Consider the following 23,739-nt stretch of genomic DNA (forward strand, 5'->3'; position numbering starts at 1 on the left):
CCACAGACACACTCCCTTCCCAGAGACTATTATCCACTGTTACTATAGGTACCATCTCTCCCTACTATACCTGCTATCCCACAGTCACACTCCCTTCCCAGAGACTATTATCCACTGTTACTATAGACACCATCTCTCCCTACTATACCTGCTATCCCACAGTCACACTCCCTTCCAGAGACTATTATCCCACTGTTACTATAGGCACCATCTCTCCCTACTATACCTGCTATCCCACAGTCACACTCTCTTCCCAGAGGACTATTATCCACTGTTACTATAGGCACCATCTCTCCCTACTATACCTGCTATCCCACAGTCACACTCCCTTCCCAGAGACTATTATCCCCACTGTTACTATAGGCACCATCTCTCCCTACTATACCTGCTATCCCACAGTCACACTCTCTTCCCAGAGACTATTATCCACTGTTACTATAGGCACCATCTCTCCCTACTATACCTGCTATCCCACAGTCACACTCCCTTCCCAGAGACTATTATCCACTGTTACTATAGGCACCATCTCTCCCTACTATACCTGCTATCCCACAGTCACACTCCCTTCCCAGAGACTATTATCCACTGTTACTATAGGTACCATCTCTCCCTACTATACCTGCTATCCCACAGACACACTCCCTTCCCAGAGACTATTATCCACTGTTACTATAGGTACCATCTCTCCCTACTATACCTGCTATCCCACAGTCACACTCCCTTCCCAGAGACTATTATCCCACTGTTACTATAGGCACCATCTCTCCCTACTATACCTGCTATCCCACAGTCACACTCCCTTCTCAGAGACTATTATCCACTGTTACTATAGGCATCATCTCTCCCTACTATACCTGCTATCCCACAGTCACACTCCCTTCCCAGAGACTATTATCCACTGTTACTATAGACACCATCTCTCCCTACTATACCTGCTATCCCACAGTCACACTCCCTTCCCAGAGACTATTATCCACTGTTACTATAGACACCATCTCTCCCTACTATACCTGCTATCCCACAGTCACACTCCCTTCCCAGAGACTATTATCCCACTGTTACTATAGGCACCATCTCTCCCTACTATACCTGCTATCCCACAGTCACACTCTCTTCCCAGAGACTATTATCCACTGTTACTATAGGCACCATCTCTCCCTACTATACCTGCTATCCCACAGTCACACTCCCTTCCCAGAGACTATTATCCACTGTTACTATAGACACCATCTCTCCCTACTATACCTGCTATCCCACAGTCACACTCCCTTCCCAGAGACTATTATCCACTGTTACTATAGACACCATCTCTCCCTACTATACCTGCTATCCCACAGTCACACTCCCTTCCCAGAGACTATTATCCCACTGTTACTATAGGCACCATCTCTCCCTACTATACCTGCTATCCCACAGTCACACTCTCTTCCCAGAGACTATTATCCACTGTTACTATAGGCACCATCTCTCCCTACTATACCTGCTATCCCACAGTCACACTCCCTTCCCAGAGACTATTATCCCACTGTTACTATAGGCACCATCTCTCCCTACTATACCTGCTATCCCACAGTCACACTCTCTTCCCAGAGACTATTATCCACTGTTACTATAGGCACCATCTCTCCCTACTATACCTGCTATCCCACAGTCACACTCCCTTCCCAGAGACTATTATCCACTGTTACTATAGGCACCATCTCTCCCTACTATACCTGCTATCCCACAGTCACACTCCCTTCCCAGAGACTATTATCCCACTGTTACTATAGACACCATCTCTCCCTACTATACCTGCTATCCCACAGTCACACTCCCTTCCCAGAGACTATTATCCACTGTTACTATAGGTACCATCTCTCCCTACTATACCTGCTATCCCACAGACACACTCCCTTCCCAGAGACTATTATCCACTGTTACTATAGGTACCATCTCTCCCTACTATACCTGCTATCCCACAGTCACACTCCCTTCCCAGAGACTATTATCCCACTGTTACTATAGGCACCATCTCTCCCTACTATACCTGCTATCCCACAGTCACACTCCCTTCTCAGAGACTATTATCCACTGTTACTATAGTCACATCTCTCCCTACTATACCTGCTATTCCACAGTCACACTCCCTTCCCAGAGACTATTATTCACTGTTACTATAGGCACCATCTCTCCCTACTATACCTGCTATCCCACAGTCACACTCCCTTCCCAGAGACTATTATCCCACTGTTACTATAGACACCATCTCTCCCTACTATACCTGCTATCCCACAGTCACACTCCCTTCCTAGAGACTATTATCCCACTGTTACTATAGACACCATCTCTCCCTACTATACCTGCTATCCCACAGTCACACTCCCTTCCCAGAGACTATTATCCACTGTTACTATAGACACCATCTCTCCCTACTATACCTGCTATCCCACAGTCACACTCCCTTCCCAGAGACTATTATCCACTGTTACTATAGACACCATCTCTCCCTACTATACCTGCTATCCCACAGTCACACTCCCTTCCCAGAGACTATTTTCCCACTGTTACTATAGACACCATCTCTCCCTACTATACCTGCTATCCCACAGTTACACTCCCTTCCCAGAGACTATTATCCACTGTTACTATAGACACCATCTCTCCCTACTATACCTGCTATCCCACAGTCACACTCCCTCCCCAGAGACTATTATCCACTGTTACTATAGACACCATCTCTCCCTACTATACTATACACCACTGTATGATAAACAGGTACATTTGCAATGGTTCCCAACATTCCAGTTTACAGATGCTGCTTTACAGGTTCTACACAACAATGGTCTCTCGTTGCTCCTAAAAGAAAACCTTCTTAGTGGCCGGGTGACCAGTTGCAGATAATGTTCCTATGTCTCCAACAAAGAAATAAGAGTTTTACAACTGTTTTGCAATGATTTCCCCTAGGTCTTGGCAATTAGCTAATGTCACTGTAACCCAGGCAGATACAGACTATTACAACATAAGAGAACTGTTTGTAAACTCCACTCTGAATAATGAGTGGACACTATCTAGTAGTATTAAGTCAAAGGCAACTGGAAATTTCTTGTTCAGTTCACGGTAGTGAATTCCTTGGCATTTAAAGTCACAGACATCCAATCACAATGGTTCCATTGAACGTCAGTGAGGTGTTGCTTAGTGGTCACTATCTGTTACCCCTACTGACACAAAACAAACACACCAACAACTAATCTATGTGCCCATAAATGAAAGGGGGCACTGTATTCACGAGGGGGTGGGACGGGGGACATTGTATCCACGAGGGGGTGGGACAGGGGACACCTACCTGCCCCATTCAGTCATTCAAGTTAAGGATCAGGGGTGGATGCAGCAATGGGGGGGGTAGTATTTCCCAACTGCTTTATGGCGTGTGGTAAGGACAAGGCTGAACTACAGCTGGTAATGCTCTGCACCTTATGCTGGATTTGTTTTACCTGGAGGAAGGTGCAGACTCTGGGCAAAAGTGCAGTCTACATGGGCACTAAGGAGCACACTCTTGCACACTAACCTGGGGCCTTGGTAAATGAGCCCTTCTATCACTAGATGCCTGCCATAAAGCGAGACAGGAAGCAAACAAAAGAGTCACACGAGTAAATACCGCCTCCTCTGACAAGAACAATTAGATACTGTAATTATATTACATAATATTACACTTAGTTACATTGTATGAACTGGAAACTGTTTTGCAAGTGTAACATCCGGCTCTGCAGAACATGAGCCAAGACAGGACCCAGGCAGCCATTGCCCAACGCTGGCATCACCCTCCTGTAACATTGCAGAACCTCTTCCTTCCCTAACCACATTTACTAAAGACTTTACTCCGACCCTACAACCAGTCCCTACAGGGCTGTGCATACTGGGGATGTACATACACCCATGGAGGAGAACTCATCATGAACTCACCCTGGAATCAAAGGGACCAGAGACATTGATTTAAAGGGACAGTGAAAATGCAATCTGTGATGTGTCCATGTACAACTCCCCGCACCTTGATAGGAAGGATGACATATTTCTGGCAGGGATAGTGATAACACAGTTGCTAGTACATTCCTGCTCTGTCTTGCCCCAGTCCGTTACAGCTGCTGTTCAAGCTGAGAGGAATGCAAAGAAAAATGTCTGCCCCCCAGGGGAATTAAAGGGATACTGTCGTGGAAAAACATGTTTTTTACAAAATGTATCAGTTAATAGTGCTACTACAGCAGAGTCCTGCATTGAAATCTGTTTTTTAAAACAAGAAATGGATTTTTTTATATCTAATTTTAAAATTTGCTATGGGGCTAGACATTTTGACATTTCCCAGCTGCCCTCAGGTCATGTGACTTGTGCTCTGATAAACTTCAGTCACACTTTACTGCTGCACTGCAAGGTGGAGTGATGTCATTACCCCTCCCTCCTACAAGCTGCTGTAATGTAAATAGAGCCTTGTCTGCTGAGCCTGTCAATTGAACAATAGGCAAACTTAGGGACTGTTCCTGCTGAATTGTGCTTAGTACAGGGGAATACCTATGCTGCCATAGTTTTATGGGATCTCTCTCTACAGACTATGAGCAAATTTAGGGGACTGTTCCTGCTGAATTGTGCTTAGTACAGGGAATATCTATGCTGCCATAGTTTTATGGGATCTCTCTGTACAGACTATAAGAAAACTTAGGGGACTGTTCCTGCTGAATTGTGCTTAGTACAGGGAATACCTATGCTGTCATAGTTTATGGGATCTCTCTCTACAGACTATGAGCAAATTTAGGGGACTGTTCCTGCTGAATTGTGCTTAGTACAGGGAATACCTATGCTGCCATAGTTTTATGGGATCTCTCTGTACAGACTATGAGCACATTTAGGGGACTGTTCCTGCTGAATTGTGCTTAGTACAGGGAAGTAGTTATGTAGGCATAGTTGTATGCACTGAGGCTGCACAACATAAGTAGAAAGTTATTTGATTGGAGCAGGGAAGGATGAGGCAAAGGGTTCAAGCTGGAGAGTAAATAACTTCTAAGCCATTTATGACCCAAGTGATTTGAGTGAAGGGCTGAGGAGAGAATAATCAGACAGGTGTGATGTTATTCAGGCCCATAGGAACAGCAGGTGACATGGAAGTTCTCTTGTTAAATACTACATGTGACTTTAGGATACTGGCTGATCTGAATTTGTATATATATAAATATATGTGTGTGTGTGTGTATATATATATATATATATATATATATATATATATATATATATATATATATATATATATATATATAAAATACACAAAAGCCATGAATATCTTGTAAATTATATCCTTATAAACGGTGAGTTCTGATGTCATTTCTGTCACATTCTCACTGAAACGTGTGTATTATAATAAATAAAGTACCCGCAGTTGTAAAATATGAGGAAATGAGAAGTTACCTCGGAGTTCCATGACCTGTATAAAAACACTCGGCCTTCGGCCTCGTACTTTTATATGGTCATGAAACTCCTCGGTAACTTATAATATCCTTATAATTTACAAGAGGGGGTACTTTATTCACTATATAATACACAAAAGCCATGAATATCTTGTAAATGATATCCTTATAAACGGTGAGTTCTGATGTCATCAGTTATAAACGGTGAGTTCTGATGTCATTTCTGTCACATGACTCATTGAAATTTGTGTATTATAATAAATAAAGTACCCCCAGTTGCAAAATATGAGGATATTAGAAGTTACCTCGGAGTTCCATGACCTGTATAAAAACACTCGGCCTTCGGCCTCGTGTTTTTATATGGTCATGAAACTCCTCGGTATCTTATAATATCCTTATATTTTACAAGAGGGGCTACTTTATTCACTATATATCCATGCCATATTCATGCCTCAGAGGTGCCCTAGGTACTAGTAATATGGGGCCCCGTGATTCCCAGCAAGTCATGACACAAGCACACTCTCCTATATAAACCAATGCTCACACGAGAGGTGGCGCTGTTCTGCTGTGGTCTATAGCAATTATCTGCCAGTGACAACAGGTAAATGCAGGTACTGCAAGTTTCCGAACCATGAAACGTCTCGACTGAGTCACATGACCAAACAGCGACTATTGGAAAGGAAAGCTTTGCCTTTAAATGAAGAGCTGACAATGAGACAATGTTGTTGTTGGTTCAGGGTCACTATCTGTGTCACTATCAGTACAAAGTATCTCAGTCTGATCTGTGGTTTCCCCACTCTCATCACAGAGGGAGGAGGTCGCTTTTTCTGGCACCTTGTAATGATTAAATAAACGTTAACTGTCGCATATCCGGCATGGAAATTATAAGCCGTGTTTATCTGCAATTCTATTTCCTCTATACGAGCCCAGTTCAGAACTAAGGATCTGCCATACTGCTTAGCTGTGACGTCTTCTAGCAGCCTCATTTAAAGGGGAACTGCCACCTTTCCTTGGATTAAATAAAAAAGGGACTGCTTCATTTCAGACATTCCCTTGTATGTAGGCGCTGTCCTGTTGGTGTCTATGGAAGGAATCTGCTTCCAGTAACTGGTGGAAAGTGGTACTGCGGGTTATTCGAAAACCTTGCTACTCCCAAAAACAAGCCCACAAGTAAATTGGCTAAAAGAAGGTTTTGTATTAAATGTCTCATGTGTATGGAAACATCTGATCAATTGCACATGAAGCCAAGGTTAAGGGGGAACTCTGCCCAAAAAGCAGTGTCAAGGGCAGTTTTTTCATACCATCAACCTGGGGGCCACACACACTTCTATACTAGGAATGAAACCATAGACCTAGGGGTGGTGATACATCACCAGGAGCTCTAATGCAGCTTTGGAGCTGATCACCTAAATATACTCAGCTTCCCAAAGGGCCACAGTTTGAACATTCAGTGCTCGGGAGACCAGGGTCACTGACCCCCAAAACTGGCCCTGGTCCATCTGCAAGTCAGCAGTAGCGAGGTTTAAAGGGGTGGTTCAGTTAACTTTTAGCATGTTGTAGAATGGCTAATTCTAAGCAACTTTTCAATTGGCCTTCATTATTTTTTTTTTGTATAGTTTTTGAATAATGTGCCTTCTTCTTCTGACTCTTTCAAACTTTCAAATGGGGGTCACTGACCCCATATAAAAACAAATGCTGTGTAAGGCTGCAAATTATTGTTATTGTTACTTTTTATTACTCCTCTTTCTATTCAGGCCTCTCCTATTCATATTCCAGTCTCTTATTCAAATCAATGCATGGTTGCTAGGGTAAATTGGACCCTAGTAACCAGATGGCTGAAATTGCAAACTGGAGAGCTGCTGAATAAAAAGCTAAATAACTCAAAAGCCACAAATAATAAAAAATTAAAACCAATTGCAAATTGTCTTAGAATATTTCTATCTGCATCGTAGTAAAAGCTAATTTAAAGGTGAACAACCCCTTTAACCGATCTCACACACGTTAGCAACAGAGGATCCCAGTCCCTGCCCGATCCATGAGATCACTGACCCCTATGATGTCACAGTGACTGAGAAAATGACCTTTTAAAACAAAACCGGCTTCTACCAATAGGTTCTACTTCACTGGCAACGAGGAAGCAGCCTCTGTACATGGAATAGTGCTGTAATTCAGCTGCAAGCAAATGAGCTGCACCCTCTCCCAAATAGGGTCACCCCACCCCTATTTAAACCTGCTATGGACCCCCCATTATATGGCTGAACAGTCAATAATCCAATGTGCATATTACATGGCTGCAGAGAAAGCAGGGCAGACTTGCGCCGGTATTATTGCTCATTACTGATCAGCAGTGCAGCTCAGGGTTTTATATGATGTAGTTCACTGCTCTGAAGTACATTACAGGTCACATAGTGAAGCAGTGCAATGTGGAAATAAGTATAAATACAAGTTAGATACAAGGAAATAATGCACAGGACAGAATGGAGCTACTTTAAGTGGCGCTTACCTTGCTGGGGTACAGTGGTACGTCCCATTCACAGCGCTCTAATACCCCGGGGATCGTGTTGCACAGAGACATCATTCAAGATACACGGGGAGGCTGAGGAGCAGGCATGTAGGTGCACCCAAGCCAAGGTGAGGTCCGTAGGGTGCGTCTGGGCCACAAACCAAGGACCAAGCGCAAGCACGCAGTATCAGGCAACAAGAAAGGGACCAGAGTGAAGGAATGAGAGAAGAAACAGAAGAAGAAGAAGAAGCAGAGGAAATGCAGAGTCACAACAGCCGAGCGCAACACTTCCTCTGTTATCAGCCCAAGAAAACCACGGCTGAACTGCAGGAACACACACACTTGTGCAGCACAACAACCACAACTGGGTCTCACTCAGGGGGTCCCCTCCAACACACTGAATGGAAAGGCTATTAGAGGGGCCACTGAACATTAGGGAAGTGCAACTGAAATACTTTTACTTCTTCCACTTCCAACAACTTTCCTTTCCTCACCCCCCACACCTGTCCCAGACACTAGGGCTCAATTGGGCTTTGCCCCTCTTCTTGGGCTTTTACATTGAATAAACAAGAGGCAGAGTCTGTGATTAATAAGATCCCTCTCCCCCAACAAAAAGCTTCCCCACAGTGGCCACCAAACGACCAGGCGGGTCAGAGCAAAGAGGCAAAGGATATAGCCCAAATAATACTCTATGACCATCAGACGCTTCTGAGATTATTTTCCTATTTATTTCCCTGAAACCTCTAAAAGACCTCTAAAAACCTACAGACTTATTTTTGGGGGACATAATTACGTAATAAAGCAAAGCAAGTATTGGCCAATAGAAGGCACTATTTCATTAGAGTGTATCAGTGGCGTAACCAGATGTTACTGGGCCCCACAGCAAATACATTTTAGGGCCCCAAAATATCCAGAGGTTGTCCTGTTTTACCAATATATGTTGAAATTGCTCATAATTAGGGCCTCATGGGGCCCCTTATACCTCCTGGGTCCCCCTGCTGTTTCCTCTGTAGTTACTCCCCAGGCTCAGTGTATAGACACAGTTGTTTTTTGGCATGTAAAAATTCTACATTCAGCAATAATCCCCTTTATTTGTTCAACATACTGTACCACTGTATGTATTTCCTTGTACTAAGCACAATTCAGCATGGACATCCCCCTAAATTATCTCATAGTCTGTACAGAGAGATACCACAAAACTATGGCAGCATAGGTATTCCCTGTACTAAGCACAATTCAGCAGGAACAGCCCCCTAAGTTTGCTCATAGTCTGTACAGAGAGATCCCATAAAACTATGGCAGCATAGGTATTCCCTGTACTAAGCACAATTCAGCAGGAACAACCCCTAACTTTGTTCATAGCCTGTACAGAGAGATCACATAAAACTATGACAACATAGGTATTCCCTGTACTAAGCACAATTCAGCAGGAACAGTCCCCTAAGTTTGTTCATAGTCTGTACAGAGAGATCCCATAAAACTATGGCAGCATAGGTATTCCCTGTACTAAGCACAATTCAGCAGGAACCGTTTGCTCATAGTCTGTACAGAGGCTGCTTATTTTAGCTGGTCAAATATATAAGGGGGTTGTGCCTGGGATTAAAATGAAGTTGCCCCTCCCTTTGCGCTATAACAGCCCTTACTTTCTGGGAAGAGTAACATTGCTGCTGGGAGTTGCTTCCATTGAGTCTCAAGAGCATTAGTAGGTTGGGGCTCAAGCTGGGGTTCCACACATGCCACAGGGGGTGAGTTGGGTTGAGGTCAGGTTCTTCTCATCTCAGCAAACCCTTCCCGTATAGACCTGGCTTTGTGCACGGGCCTCCCCCAGACTATTCCAGAAAATAGAGGAATTGCTCTCACTGGAATGAGAGGTGCTAGCCCAGAATCAGAATATTTTTATTATGATATAGAGAGGGATATTCTGAGACAATTTGCAATAGGTTTTCATTATTTGTGGTTCTTGAGTTATTTAGCTTTTTATTCAGCAGCTCTCCAGTTTGCAGTTTCAGCCATCTGGTTGCTAGGGTCCAAATTACCCTAGCAACCATGCACTGATTTGAATATGAGACTAGAATATGAATAGGAGAGGGACTGAATAGAAAGATTAGTAATAAACAGCAGCAATAACAATACATTTGTAGCCTTACAGAGCATTTGTTTTTTAGATGGGGTCAGTGACCCCCATTTTTTAAGCTGGAAAGAGTCAGAAAAAGAAGGTAAATCATTTAAAAACTATTTAGAATAAATAATGAAGACAAATTGAAAAGTTGCTTAGTATTAGCCATTCTATAACAAATCAAAAGTTAACTTAAAGATGAACCACTGTTTTAAGCAATCAGCCAGGCGGTGTCCTTTTGGCATATGCCAAACCCAGATTCATCCATCAGACTGGCAGCTGGTGGGGGTAATTTGTCACATTGGGGGTCCAATGGCACCTCTCACTGGTACAGCACTGGGTGATGGTAGGCTTGTGTCTGACTGCTCACCCATGGGAACCCGGGGTCCCGTTCTGTTCCCTCATAACTGAAATGTTCCCTTAAAGTTGCCCCAGGACAGATTCGGCCAGGATTCTGCCTTTTTCAGCAGGATTCGGATTCATCTGCCAGGCCAAACCGAATCTGAATCCTATTTTGCATATGCAAATTAGGGGCGGGGAGGGAAATTGTGTGACTTTTAGTCACAAAACAAGGAAGTTTTCCCTTCCCACCCCTAATTTGCATATGCAAATTAGGATTTGGTTCAGTATTCGGCCAAATCTTTCACAAAGGATTTGGTGGATTCGGTGCATCCCTAATATATATAAATATATAATACACAAGAGCCATGAATATCCTGTAAATGATATCATTATAAACGGTATTAGTGATGTCATTGGTTATAATTGGAGTTTAGTGATGTCATTTCTGTCACATGACTCACTGAAACTTGTGTATTATAATAAATAAAGTACCCCCAGTTGCAAAATATAAGGATATTAGAAGTCACCTTGGAGTTCCATGACCTGTATAAAAACACTCGGCCGAATATGGTCATGAAACTCCTCGGTAACTTATAATATCCTTATATTTTACAAGAGGGGGTACTTTATTCACTATATAATACACAGCCTATAAGATAAATTGTATCAAACAGAACGCAGGACTGCTCACTTGAGTTTGTTACTGACCTGAAGAAAAGCAGAATAAATGAACCCTCTGAACCAGCTGAACTAACACCCAGCTGTATCTGGCCTGAGCCCTGGGACTACACACTATATATATATATTTATATTGATACCGGATTTTCCTGATTTGCTAAAAAGGCACCTGACTCTTTCTATAAACGACACAATAAGTGTCACGCCAGTGTACGGATTAGTTCTGAGGGTTTGTTTGCCCTTTAGTGGCTCAGAGCATGAAACGCGTGAATGTGACTACATGGAGAAGGTATGCGGCTTATAGAAAGTCAGCGGGTCTCACTGTGATACAATAGAAAGGTGTGACGCCCGGGCAGATAACAATCTGATGAGTGAGCGACACCCGCACAGGATATTGTGGTGAGAATCTGCGTGCGACCCGCTCTACTTGTGCTGACACTTCTCTTATTCGCACAAACACATAACAAACAAGCACAACTACATGTCTGTCATTTCACACACTCACAATTCCCACTCTCTAGGGACTGACACATCTATGAAGGGGGCAGCAGGGAACAGAGAAGGAAAATACCGCAGGGTATAATGGTACTGAGCACCCACTGATGTTCTTATGCCCAGGCCAACAATTTCCATGATGATTTTGTCCACCAGGGGTCACTCTTTCCCCTCTTCCTATGGCAGAGCAAGCGATATAGCCTCTCCCACCCCTGTTACTAATGCACATACCTCTCATTGTCGTGAATACCCCCAGACTTTATTATAGGGGGATCTACTTACCTCAATAATCAGAGACTATTTTATAAACCTGGTTATTTCCCTACTGAGTGCAGGATTCTAGAACTCACACCATATAGATCATATAAATTGGACCATACTACTATTCTGGTCACCTGACCATGCAAAGCCACACCCCTTTTCTGCCACAGAATCTGCGCAGTTGGGGGTGGGGCAGTCAGTACAGTGGGGGGACAATTGTGGGCTGTTCTGGCAGCGTCAAATTCTTATCAGTTTAAAGGAAAACTATACCCCCCAAACAATGTAGGTCCCAATAAAAAGATATTGCATGAAACAGTTCATATGTAAAATCAAGCTTCATGTAAATAAACCATTTTCATAATAAAATACTTTATTAGTTGTATGTGCCATTGGGCAATCATAAATAGAAAATTGCCATTTTAAAAAATAAGGGCTGCCCCCTTGGACCGTAGGATTCACAGTGCACAGAAACATACCAACAAACCATACATGTTAGGTCACATGAGCCAATTAACAGACAGAGTTGTGTCTTTTGCTTCCACACTTCTTCCTGTTACAGTTAGAGCTGCAGTATTTCTGGTCAGGTGATCTCTTCCTGTTACAGTCAGAGCTGCAGTATTTCTGGTCAGGTGATCTCTTCCTGTTACAGTTAGCGCTGCAGTATTTCTGGTCAGGTGATCTCTTCCTGTTACAGTTAGCGCTGCAGTCTTTCTGTCCAGGTGATCTCTTCCTGTTACAGTTAGAGCTGCAGCATTTCTGGTCAGGTGCGCTCTTCCTATTACAGTTAGAGCTGCAGTATTTCTGGTCAGGTGATCTCTTCATGTTATAGTTAGAGCTGCAGTATTTCTGGTCAGGTGATCTCTGAGGCAGCACACAGACCATCACAAAATGGTGATTCAAGGCAAGAGATGTAAAAGGGCAATATTATTACAGTTTGGAAAAGTCTTTAATATGCCACTTAATATGATATAAACTATCTGTTGCTTAAATATTCATTTTGGGGGTAAAGTTTTACTTTAAAATTTAGGATATTTTAGCCACACCCACGATCCACCCATGCAATTTTACATCTATCCATGTCAATACTCTTCATTTAACTCTCTGCTGAGCCCCATTACTAGTCGGGATCTGTGGTTCCCAGTGACCCCCACAACAGCTGTGAATAAAACTCCCCATGATATTAAAGAAACCGGTTGCCCCCCAACTTTTATCCAAACATGTGAACTCCCCTCCGGGGGGTCACTTTGGAGTGGGATGGACAAGACGCAGCTGATTGTGAAGTGATCGGGGTCAGTATCTCAGTATATAGTCACAATCCCAGTCTCTAGTCTAAATCAACCCCCAGTGTGGCACTTTCTATTGCAGTAATTACCCCCGGCCCCACCCACTCACAACTACAATTCAGTGGCAGCTCTCACCCACTGGTGGGATACATTTATTTTCCTTCTACCACTTAGCCGAGATGTGAAGGCTTAGACAATAAAGGGCAAACAAAACCACTAAATAGCACTGGAAAACTTGCTTATAATATGTCAGTATCACTTTAAACTGCAACTACATCTTCACTTAACAAACCACACAAGTCTGCTCCACTTTCTGAAGCTGAAATGACTCCACGCAGCCGCCCAAACATTTACCAAAGGCAAGAGACGGAGAAGAGGCACCCGGGTACTGGGCTTACTGGGCCCGAAAATCTCTCCAGCTTCTTCTCAGCCATCCCGAAGTTTATGTTACATCCAAGAGCTGTGCCCTGAATGGAGGAGTTTATTCCGAGCGGAAAAGCAGATATAAATATATAGAGGAATCTGATGAGTGGAAGCAACTGTCCAGTCTCCAGAGGTTCATACTGTGGGGCAGCCGTTACAGCTGAAATAGGGCAATAGGGCAAATCCTTACACACTATTGAGAAGATGAAGATTACACTGGGATCAACTGCATTTATGGCTCCCTAAAGAACAATATATAAAATAGGAACCTCTATGGTGTTACTGGCCCTTTAAGGGAAATTAAACTCAACTTTTTATAGATACAAGCTAATAATAATATTATACTTTCCCTGCGGACATGTGCTTAGTACAATGGAAAACCCGATAGGCAGATAAGTCACTACAAACCGTAAATAAAGTCTGTTTCTACTTTGCATGACTGGCCACGCCCATAGCCACACCCACTATGGGTTCTAGTCATCTATTTATTTTTTAGGCTGGCGGGAGGTCATTGGGAATAAATAAGGGAGGGTGCGGGAAGAAAAGGCAGACAATGGCTGAGACAAAACCAGGCACTAACCACAAGGAGGGGCAGATAAACCTGTAATCCTTATGTATATTATATATAATGCTGCAGGCTGAGTTATACAGGGAACTCTGAGTATCACTCATGTATTATAAGGGATAATGTACCCCCTACTGTAAATGATAAGGATATTCGAAGTCACTGAGGGGTTGTTCTGTGACCATATAAAGGCACAAGGCTGCAGGCTGAGTTATACAGGGAACTCTGAGTATCACTCATGTATTATAAGGAATAATGTACCCCCTACTGTAAATGATAAGGATATTAGAAGTCACTGAGGGGTTGTTCTGTGACCATATAAAGACACAAGGTTGCAGGCTGAGTTATACAGGGAACTCTGAGTATCACTCATGTATTATAAGGAATAATGTACCCCCTACTGTAAATGATAAGGATATTAGAAGTCACTGAGGGGTTGTTCTGTGACCATATAAAGGCACAAGGCTGCAGGCTGAGCTATACAGGGAACTCTGAGTATCACTCATGTATTATAAGGGATAATGTACCCCCTACTGTAAATGATAAGGATATTAGAAGTCACTGAGGGGTTGTTCTGTGACCATATAAAGGCACAAGGCTGCAGGCTGAGCTATACAGGGAACTCTGAGTATCACTCATGTATTATAAGGGATAATGTACCCCCTACTGTAAATGATAAGGATATTAGAAGTCACTGAGGGGTTGTTCTGTGCCCATATAAAGGCACAAGGCTGCAGGCTGAGTTATACAGGGAACTCTGAGTATCACTCATGTATTATAAGGGATAATGTACCCCCTACTGTAAATGATAAGGATATTAGAAGTCACTGAGGGGTTGTTCTGTGACCATATAAAGGCACAAGGCTGCAGGCTGAGTTATACATGGAACTCTGAGTATCATTCATGTATTATAAGGGATAATGTACCCCCTACTGTAAATGCTAAGGATATTAGAAGTCACTATGGGTTTTTAGTACTAGTTAACTTTTTCTGCTACAATATTTAAAGCAAACATGAGATTGGTTGCTATGGGTCACAGAGCAAGGCAAACTCTTAGGAATGAACCATATATAAAAGGAACCCCTTTTACTATATATCCTTGCGGACTGAACCCATTATTCAGGGTATTGGTCAGTGGAGGAGATCATGCTAAATAAGTACACAGCAATAGAAAGAATGCTCCCCCGTATGGAACAAAGGCAGTATGACAAGTAAAATATGAAAGTTTCTGGTCACTGTAGAGTTAATAAATCACAAATAAGCAGCAAACGAGCAGCCTGGTCACTATTTACTGAACTTTGCTCTACTTTTGTTGTTAATGGGCTGTGCAGGGACTCAGAAACATGAAGCTCAGCAGTATAGACTGGTAAACACTCCAGCAGGCAGCAGGCTGTACCGCAACTGCCAGTCCCTTCTGTCATTAGATGCACTGAGGGTCTTCATTGGTTACCCACGCTGCCCTGGGGCATCTGAGTGACAGCTCTGTGGCTTCCAATTACACCATCAACCAACCAAAGTGTCTCTCTATGGCTTGGGCAGCAAATGAGGTTTCTAAAATTAATTGTCACTGCTTTACATGCCCTACACAATGATTGTAGCTCCTATACCCGAAGCACAAGCTCCCTTTCCCTCAACAATGTATACTATATAGTGACTAAAGTACCCCCTACTATAAAATATAAGGATATTATAAGTTACCAAGACTTCCATGACCATATAAAAGCACAAGGCCGAATATACAGGTCACGAAACTCTGAGGTGACTTCTATCACCCTAATATATTGCAACAGGGGATACTTTATTTTAGGGATGCACCAAATCCAGGATTCGGTTCAAGATTCGGCCTTTTTCAGCAGTATTCGGATTCAGCCAGGGAGGGAAATCACGTGACTTTTTGTCACAAAAGAAGAAATTAAAAAATGTTTTGTCATTCCCACCCCTAATTTGCATATGCAAATTAGGGTTCAGATTCGGTTCGGTATTCGGCCGAATCTTTCACGAAGGATTCGGAGGTTCGGCCAAATCCAAAATAGTGGTTTCGGGGCATCCCTACTTTATTTATTATAATACACAAGTTTCAGTGAGTCATGTGACAGAAATTACATCAATACTCACCGTTTATAACTGATGACATCAGAACTCACCGTTTATAAGGATATAATTTACAAGATATTCATGGCTTTTATGTATTATATAGTGAATAAAGTACCCCCTCTTGTAAAATATAAGGATATTTAAAAGTTACCGAGGAGTTTCATGACCATATAAAAGTACGAAGCCGAAGGCCGAGTGTTTTTATACAGGTCATGGAACTCCGAGGTGACTTCTAATATCCTTATATTTTACAACTGGGGGTACTTTATTTATTATAATACACAAGTTTCAGTGAGTCATGTGACAGAAATTACATCAGAACTCACCGTTTATAACTGATGACATCAGTACTCACCGTTTATAAGGATATAATTTACAAGATATTCATGGCTTTTGTGTATTATATAGTGAATAAAGTACCCCCTCTTGTAAAATATAAGGATATTATAAGTTACCGAGGAGTTTCATGACCATATAAAAACACGAGGCCGAAGGCCGAGTGTTTTTATACAGGTCATGGAACTCCGAGGTAACTTATAATATCCTCATATTTTTCAACTGGGGGTACTTTATTTATTATAATACACAAATTTTAGTGAGTCATGTGACAGAAATTACATCACTACTCACCGTTTATAACTGATGACATCACTACTCACCGTTTATAAGGATATAATTTACAAGATATTCATGGCTTTTGTGTATTATAAGGATATAATTTACAGGATATTCATATTTATGTACTAAATAAGCACCAACTGCTCAGTATACTGTCCCACGGCTTTATTGTTTAACTACACATAACTGTAGCACCGGGGGTTCAGACTGATGAACAGGTTCTTCTCATTGGTTCATTCCCTAGAGAGGTTATAGCTGCACATATTATAGGGAGAGGGGTCAGTGTGGTTTTCCATGGAGAGTTACAGAACGGGGACCGGGGGACGTGGTATAATCCTCACTGTTACAGGAGAAGCTCCTTTAATAATTGACAAGATCCGCACCATCCCCAGCTCACCTTACACATCCCCACAGAATATCCTCCATGTAAACAACTCTGCTGAAACCGCCTAATGTACTGCCCCAAAGATCCACACATTGCGCAATCAGACACAATCCTAGGATTTTCAGGAAAAAATATCTTCTAGGAATCGGATAGAATTTGTGCGCAATGGAACTTTTTATTTCCTGCTACAAAAACCTTCATTCAAAGGCAAAACGTCTAAACAGTATATTAATATTCAGTGGCTTCTGTGCAGTTTCCCAGAGGCCTCATGTCAAAGGCTAGAATCTCCGTGTGTTCATGTAAAGATTTGAGATCCCATAAAACTATGGCAGCATAGGTATTCCCTGTACTAAGCACAATTCAGCAGGAACAGTCCCCTAAATTTGCTCATAGTCAGTACAGAGAGAGATCCCATAAAACTATGGCAGCATAGGTATTCCTCTGTACTAAGCACAATTCAGCAGGAACAGTCCCCTAAGTTTGCTCATAGTCTGTACAGAGAGATCGCATAAAACTATGGCAGCATAGGTATTCCCCTGTACTAAGCACAATTCAGCAGGAACAGTCCCCTAAGTTTGCTCATAGTCTGTACAGAGAGACCCCATAAAACTATGGCAGCATAGGTATTCCCTGTACTAAGCACAATTCAGCAGGAACAGTCCCTAAGTTTGCTCATAGTCTGTACAGAGATCCCATAAATCTATGGCAGCATAGGTATTCCCTGTACTAAGCACAATTCAGCAGGAACAGTCCCTAAGTTTGCTCATAGTCTGTACAGAGAGATCCCATAAAACTATGGCAGCATAGGTATTTCCCTGTACTAAGCACAATTCAGCAGGAACAGCCCCTAAATTTGCTCATAGTCTGTACAGAGAGATCCCATAAAACTATGGCAGCATAGGTATTCCCTGTACTAAGCACAATTCAGCAGGAACAGTCCCTAAGTTTGCTCATAGTCTGTACAGAGATCCCATAAATCTATGGCAGCATAGGTATTCCCTGTACTAAGCACAATTCAGCAGGAACAGTCCCTAAGTTTGCTCATAGTCTGTACAGAGAGATCCCATAAAACTATGGCAGCATAGGTATTTCCCTGTACTAAGCACAATTCAGCAGGAACAGCCCCTAAATTTGCTCATAGTCTGTACAGAGAGATCCCATAAAACTATGGCAGCATAGGTATTCCCTGTACTAAGCACAATTCATGATGGAACATGTAATTAAATGTATGTATTTGCTGCAATTAGACTTGATTTCCTATTCTCTGGAATAATTAATGACACAAGGAAATGTTCCTGCCTATCCGGGGAATTCCAGGTAACGCATGGGACCTATAGCCTAATGAGGTCAGTAATGATACTGGCAGTACTTGCCTAGGGCTACTAATCATCCCTATGTTTATGAAAGCAAAATGTATTTATTATGGACTGCTTGTGCCTGGCCTATAAGCACAGAGCCACAAAAATGATCCAGTTTGGAATGAGTCCTATTAACAGGGTTACTATCCGCTTGCTACTTGGGGTAAGTGTTGATTTCAGATACAACCGAAATGTCACCTTATATCACTGGGATGTATGTGCGCTTGTACAGGGTGACAGGCCTGAAGTCTGGCTGGGGACAGGGCAAGTCAAACACACACATACAGGATTTCCATTGTGTAACACAAAATTATAAATTGTATGTGAGAATAAATGACATAAGGAAGGAATATGGGAATATGCAGGGATTTAAAGGAGTACTGTCCCATTACATACATGTATAATGTGCATATGTCTGTCTCTACTTCCTTTGCACCAGGGAGATGTATTTACTGGTACTCACATGACTGTATCTACTTCCTTTGCAAGGGGACATGTATTTCCTGGTACTCATGTGCCTGTCTCTACTTCCTTTGCATGGGGGGAGTGTATTTCCTGGTACTCATGTGCCTGTCGCTACATCCTTTGTAAGAGGGAGTGTATTTCCTGGCTCTGGCGTATGTCTCTACTTCCTTTGCACCGTGGAGATGTATTTACTGGTGCTCACATGACTGTCTCTACTTCCTTTGCACCGTGGAGATGTATTTACTGGTGCTCACATGACTGTCTCTACTTCCTTTGCACCTGGGAGATGTATTTACTGGTGCTCACATGACTCTCTCTACTTCCTTTGCACTGGGGAGATGTATTTACTGGTGCTCACATGACTCTCTCTACTTCCTTTGCACCGTGGAGATGTATTTACTGGTGCTCACATGACTGTATCTACTTCCTTTGCAAGGGGACATGTATTTCCTGGTACTCATGTGCCTGTCTCTACATCCTTTGTAAGAGGGAGTGTATTTCCTGGCTCTCACATCTGTTTTTACTTCCTTTGCAAGGTGACATTCATGGGCGTGTCTGTGACGTCAGTGGGCGGACCTGTGATGTCAGTGGGCGGACTTGTGACACCAGTGGGCGGACCCGTGACGCCAGTGGGCAGGGCTATGACGTGGCGATCAGCGATTGGCCGGTCACCGTGTCAATCAAGGGAATCCCGCTTGGTTTTCCTTATTTGGAAAACCGGGCAGGAAGTATAGACCCGGGCAGCCCCTCAAAATACCGGGCTGTCCGGGTCAAAACCGGACAGGTGGCAACCCTAGATGAAGGTGCAATAGACGTACTGATGTGCCGGTACAGTAAACTAAAGAAGTGTGGCGTCACTACGTTCCAGCATGTGTCTATTACTAACCCCTTCTTCAGCACACAGGTAGCAGTATAGACCTAGTGGCAGATCATTTCACTAATGTGCCCAAATATTACTGCTACGATTACTTGATTCCTGTAATTTAATATTAATGGTTCAAAGAATGTCAGGCTCAATGGTCGGCCCCCACACATTTTCACCTCACCAAATCTGGCCCTCGTTGCAAAAAGTTTGGGCACCCCTCTTTTATACTGTACACACACACACATATGTATTTCCTGGTGCTCACGTGAGTGTCGCTACTTCCCTTGCTTGTGGGGGAAGGATTTCCTGGTACTCACTTCCTTGATCTCAATAAGAAGCATGTTATGTGTAAAGTCAGTGTATGATTGTTACTAGGGAGATTAAGTAATAACATAAATATACTTTGGCTTATTATGGAGATGATATCGCATTAAATCGAGAGAATCCATCTCTGACGTCTCCTCCCATGTTCAGCTGCTAAACAAAGAACAATAGGGAGCAGGGCCTGGGAATATAAATCTAACTGCTGAGACTGGAGAGTCAGGGACAAGGGTGAGGGAAGGAAATAAGAGGAACAGGTACCTGGGTAATGGGGCGAGTAGGTTCCCCAACTTCACCACCTGGTTCACAAAAATTATACCTGACACAACGTTATTAATTATTTCCAGTTAAATGGTCAATATACAATTATATTATTCCTGCTTAATTGTGCTTAGTACAGAGGAATACCTATGCTGCCATAGTTTTATGGGATCTCTCTGTACAGACTATGAGCAAACTTAGGGACTGTTCCTGCTGAATTGTGCTTAGTACAGGGGAATACCTATGCTGCCATAGTTTTATGGTCTCTCTCTGTACAGACTATGAACAAACTTAGGGACTGTTTCTGCTGAATTGTGCTTAGTACAGGGGAATACCTATGTGCCATAGTTTTATGGGATCTCTCTGTACAGACTATGAGCAAACTTAGGGGACTGTTCCTGCTGAATTGTGCTTAGTACAGGGAATACCTATGCTGCCATAGTTTTATGGGATATCCCTGTACAGACTATGAGCAAACTTAGGGGACTGTTCCTGCTGAATTGTGCTTAGTACAGGGAATACCTATGCTGCCATAGTTTTATGGGATCTCTCTGTACAGACTATGAGCAAACTTAGGGGCTGTTCCTGCTGAATTGTGCTTAGTACAGGGGAATACCTATGCTGCCATAGTTTTATGGGATCTCTCTGTACAGACTATGAGCAAACTCAGGGGCTGTTCCTGCTGAATTGTGCTTAGTACAGGGAATACCTATGCTGCCATAGTTTTATGGGATCTCCCTGTACAGACTATGAGCAAACTTAGGGACTGTTCCTGCTGAATTGTGCTTAGTACAGGGAATACCTATGCTGCCATAGTTTTATGGTATCTCTATGTACAGACTATGAGAAAACTTAGGGACTGTTCCTGCTGAATTGTGCTTAGTACAGAGGAATACCTATGCTGCCATAGTTTTATGGGATCTCTCTGTACAGACTATGAGCAAACTTAGGGGACTGTTCCTGCTGAATTGTGCTTAGTACAGGGAATACCTATGCTGCCATAGTTTTATGGGATATCCCTGTACAGACTATGAGCAAACTTAGGGGACTGTTCCTGCTGAATTGTGCTTAGTACAGGGAATACCTATGCTGCCATAGTTTTATGGGATCTCTCTGTACAGACTATGAGCAAACTTAGGGGACTGTTCCTGCTGAATTGTGCTTAGTACAGGGGAATACCTATGCTGCCATAGTTTTATGGGATCTCTCTGTACAGACTATGAGCAAATTTAGGGGCTGTTCCTGCTGAATTGTGCTTAGTACAGGGAATACCTATACTGCCATAGTTTTATGGGATCTCTCTGTACAGACTATGAGCAAACTTAGGGGACTGTTCCTGCTGAATTGTGCTTAGTACAGGGAATACCTATGCTGCCATAGTTTTATGGGATCTCTCTGTACAGACTATGAGCAAACTTAGGGGACTGTTCCTGCTGAATTGTGCTTAGTACAGGGAATACCTATGCTGCCATAGTTTTATGGGATCTCCCTGTACAGACTATGAGCAAACTTAGATAACAGTTTACAACTGTGCTACTGTTAGAATAATGAACACAACCCTCTCACTGGCTGGAACTGCTCCTGGGCTTGAGCAGAATTCCCTATGTCAGCACTTATTCCATTAAAGTGGACACACAGTCCAGTATTCAGTTATTTGGCCGTACAAAATGGCTGATAGTTGTCTCACCAGCTACATGGCAGTGGGCTTTGCTGTAAGTACAGGTATGGGATCTATTATCCAGAGGATGAGGGAGTGAGGAGTTAAGGTGTTGCTTGGCTCGCACACACCCTCCAATGAAAGTGCTGGTGAGTCTTGTGCAAACACAAATGCACTTTCACAGGCTGCAGTTGCGGCCATTGTGTTGCAGCCCCGGGGCTGTAAAGTATAAGCTGCACATTTGCTCCACCGCAGCCCACAGAGCCGTGAGTCAGGCCACACTCATCCTACCCCGGGTTATTGTTCATAGAGTCAGAAATGCAGGAACGCTTCATTGAGACCAGAAGGGCCCTTAATAATGGCTCCATCTTTATGTCTGAGAGCACAGGCAGTACAGCATGGGAAAGCCTGAGTCCAATTATAGCCGGACGCTTCCCCTTTGCTATTTACACAAGCGAGAGCAATAAAAGCTCAGTATTGTGGCAGCGCTTTTACAAAGGCAGAACTATAAGAAGCCCAGGCAGCTATATGGATATATATAACAATAGCAAGTACCACTCCTCTCTTGTGACCTTCTTCCCCGGTCAGTCATCGTCCCGTGTGCAAATAAGTGACACACACCTGCACTTTACTGCAACGTCACAAAGCCCCTTGTCCCCAGACACTGTCAACCCCCCCCTTCTTCTAAAACTCTCTCTTCCTTTATTGCCCCCTTTTATTATCAGCTTTAAAGGGCCCCTCTCCCAAACAGGCAGCCCGGCCCTCTCAATTTAAAGGGGTTGTTCACGGTTAAATTAGAATGATGAGAGATATTCTGAGACAATTTGCAATTAGTTTTATTTTTTTTTATTATTTGTGGCTTTTGAGTTATTTAGCTTTTTATGCAGCAGCTCTCCAGTTTGCAATTTCAGCCATCTGGTTGCTAGGGTCCAAATTCCCCTAGCAACCATGCATTGATTTGAATAAGAGACTGGAATATGAATAGAATAGAATATTCTATTCATAGAATAGAAAGAGGAGTAATAAAAAGTAGCAATAACAATGAACTTGTAGCCTTACAGAGCATTTGTTTTTAGATTGGGTCAGTGACCCCATTTGAAAGCTGGAAAGAGTCAGCAGAAGGCAAATAATTCATAAACTATAAAAAAATATACAACAAAGACCAATTGAAAAGTTGCTTAGAACTGGCCATACTATAACAAACTAAAAGTTAAGGTAAAGGTGAAGCAGCCCTTTAGGGCAGAGACACACGTGGAGATTCGGGGAGATCTAGTCGCCCATCGATAAATCGCTTCTTCGGGCGACTAATCTTCCCGCTGGCTAGAATTTAAATCACCGGTGGGATGGCACTCGGAGCGATTCTTTTTCCAAAGTTTTCTCGTGAGGCAACTTCGGTGATTTGAGAAAATGAATCGATCCAAATGCCATCCTGCCTGCGATTTAGATTCTAGCGACGGGAAGGCAGTGCATGGAGATTAGTCGCCCGAAGAAGAATCGATTTATCAATGGGCGACTAAATCTCCCCGAATCTCCACGTGTGTCTCTGCCCTTAATGTTAAGAAGCTGCCAGAGTCCCAGAACAAGGAGTTGTGATTACAGCAGCAGCAGCAGGAGGGGTCG

The 23,739-nt window shown here is 42.9% G+C and overlaps 1 protein-coding gene across 4 annotated transcripts in view; it reads right to left on the reverse strand.

Moving 5' to 3' along the window:
• nbeal2.L (neurobeachin like 2 L homeolog) overlaps window positions 1–23,739 on the reverse strand; it is an 87,067-nt gene that overhangs the window by 49,177 nt on the left and 14,151 nt on the right. The window contains exon 1 of one of the 4 annotated variants that reach the window (XM_041565726.1): window positions 7,933–8,234. The exons of 2 other annotated variants lie outside the window; for them this stretch is intronic. In XM_041565726.1, coding sequence (XP_041421660.1) covers window positions 7,933–8,007 — 75 coding nt within the window. In that variant the 5' untranslated portion in view covers window positions 8,008–8,234. Of the gene's footprint in view, window positions 1–7,932; window positions 8,235–23,739 lie in introns of those variants that run through there. One more of the 4 variants, XM_041565729.1, reaches the window with a different exon arrangement.

This window comes from Xenopus laevis, chromosome 6L, assembly GCF_017654675.1.
Source record: "Xenopus laevis strain J_2021 chromosome 6L, Xenopus_laevis_v10.1, whole genome shotgun sequence".
NCBI classification, from domain to species: Eukaryota; Metazoa; Chordata; class Amphibia; order Anura; family Pipidae; genus Xenopus; species Xenopus laevis.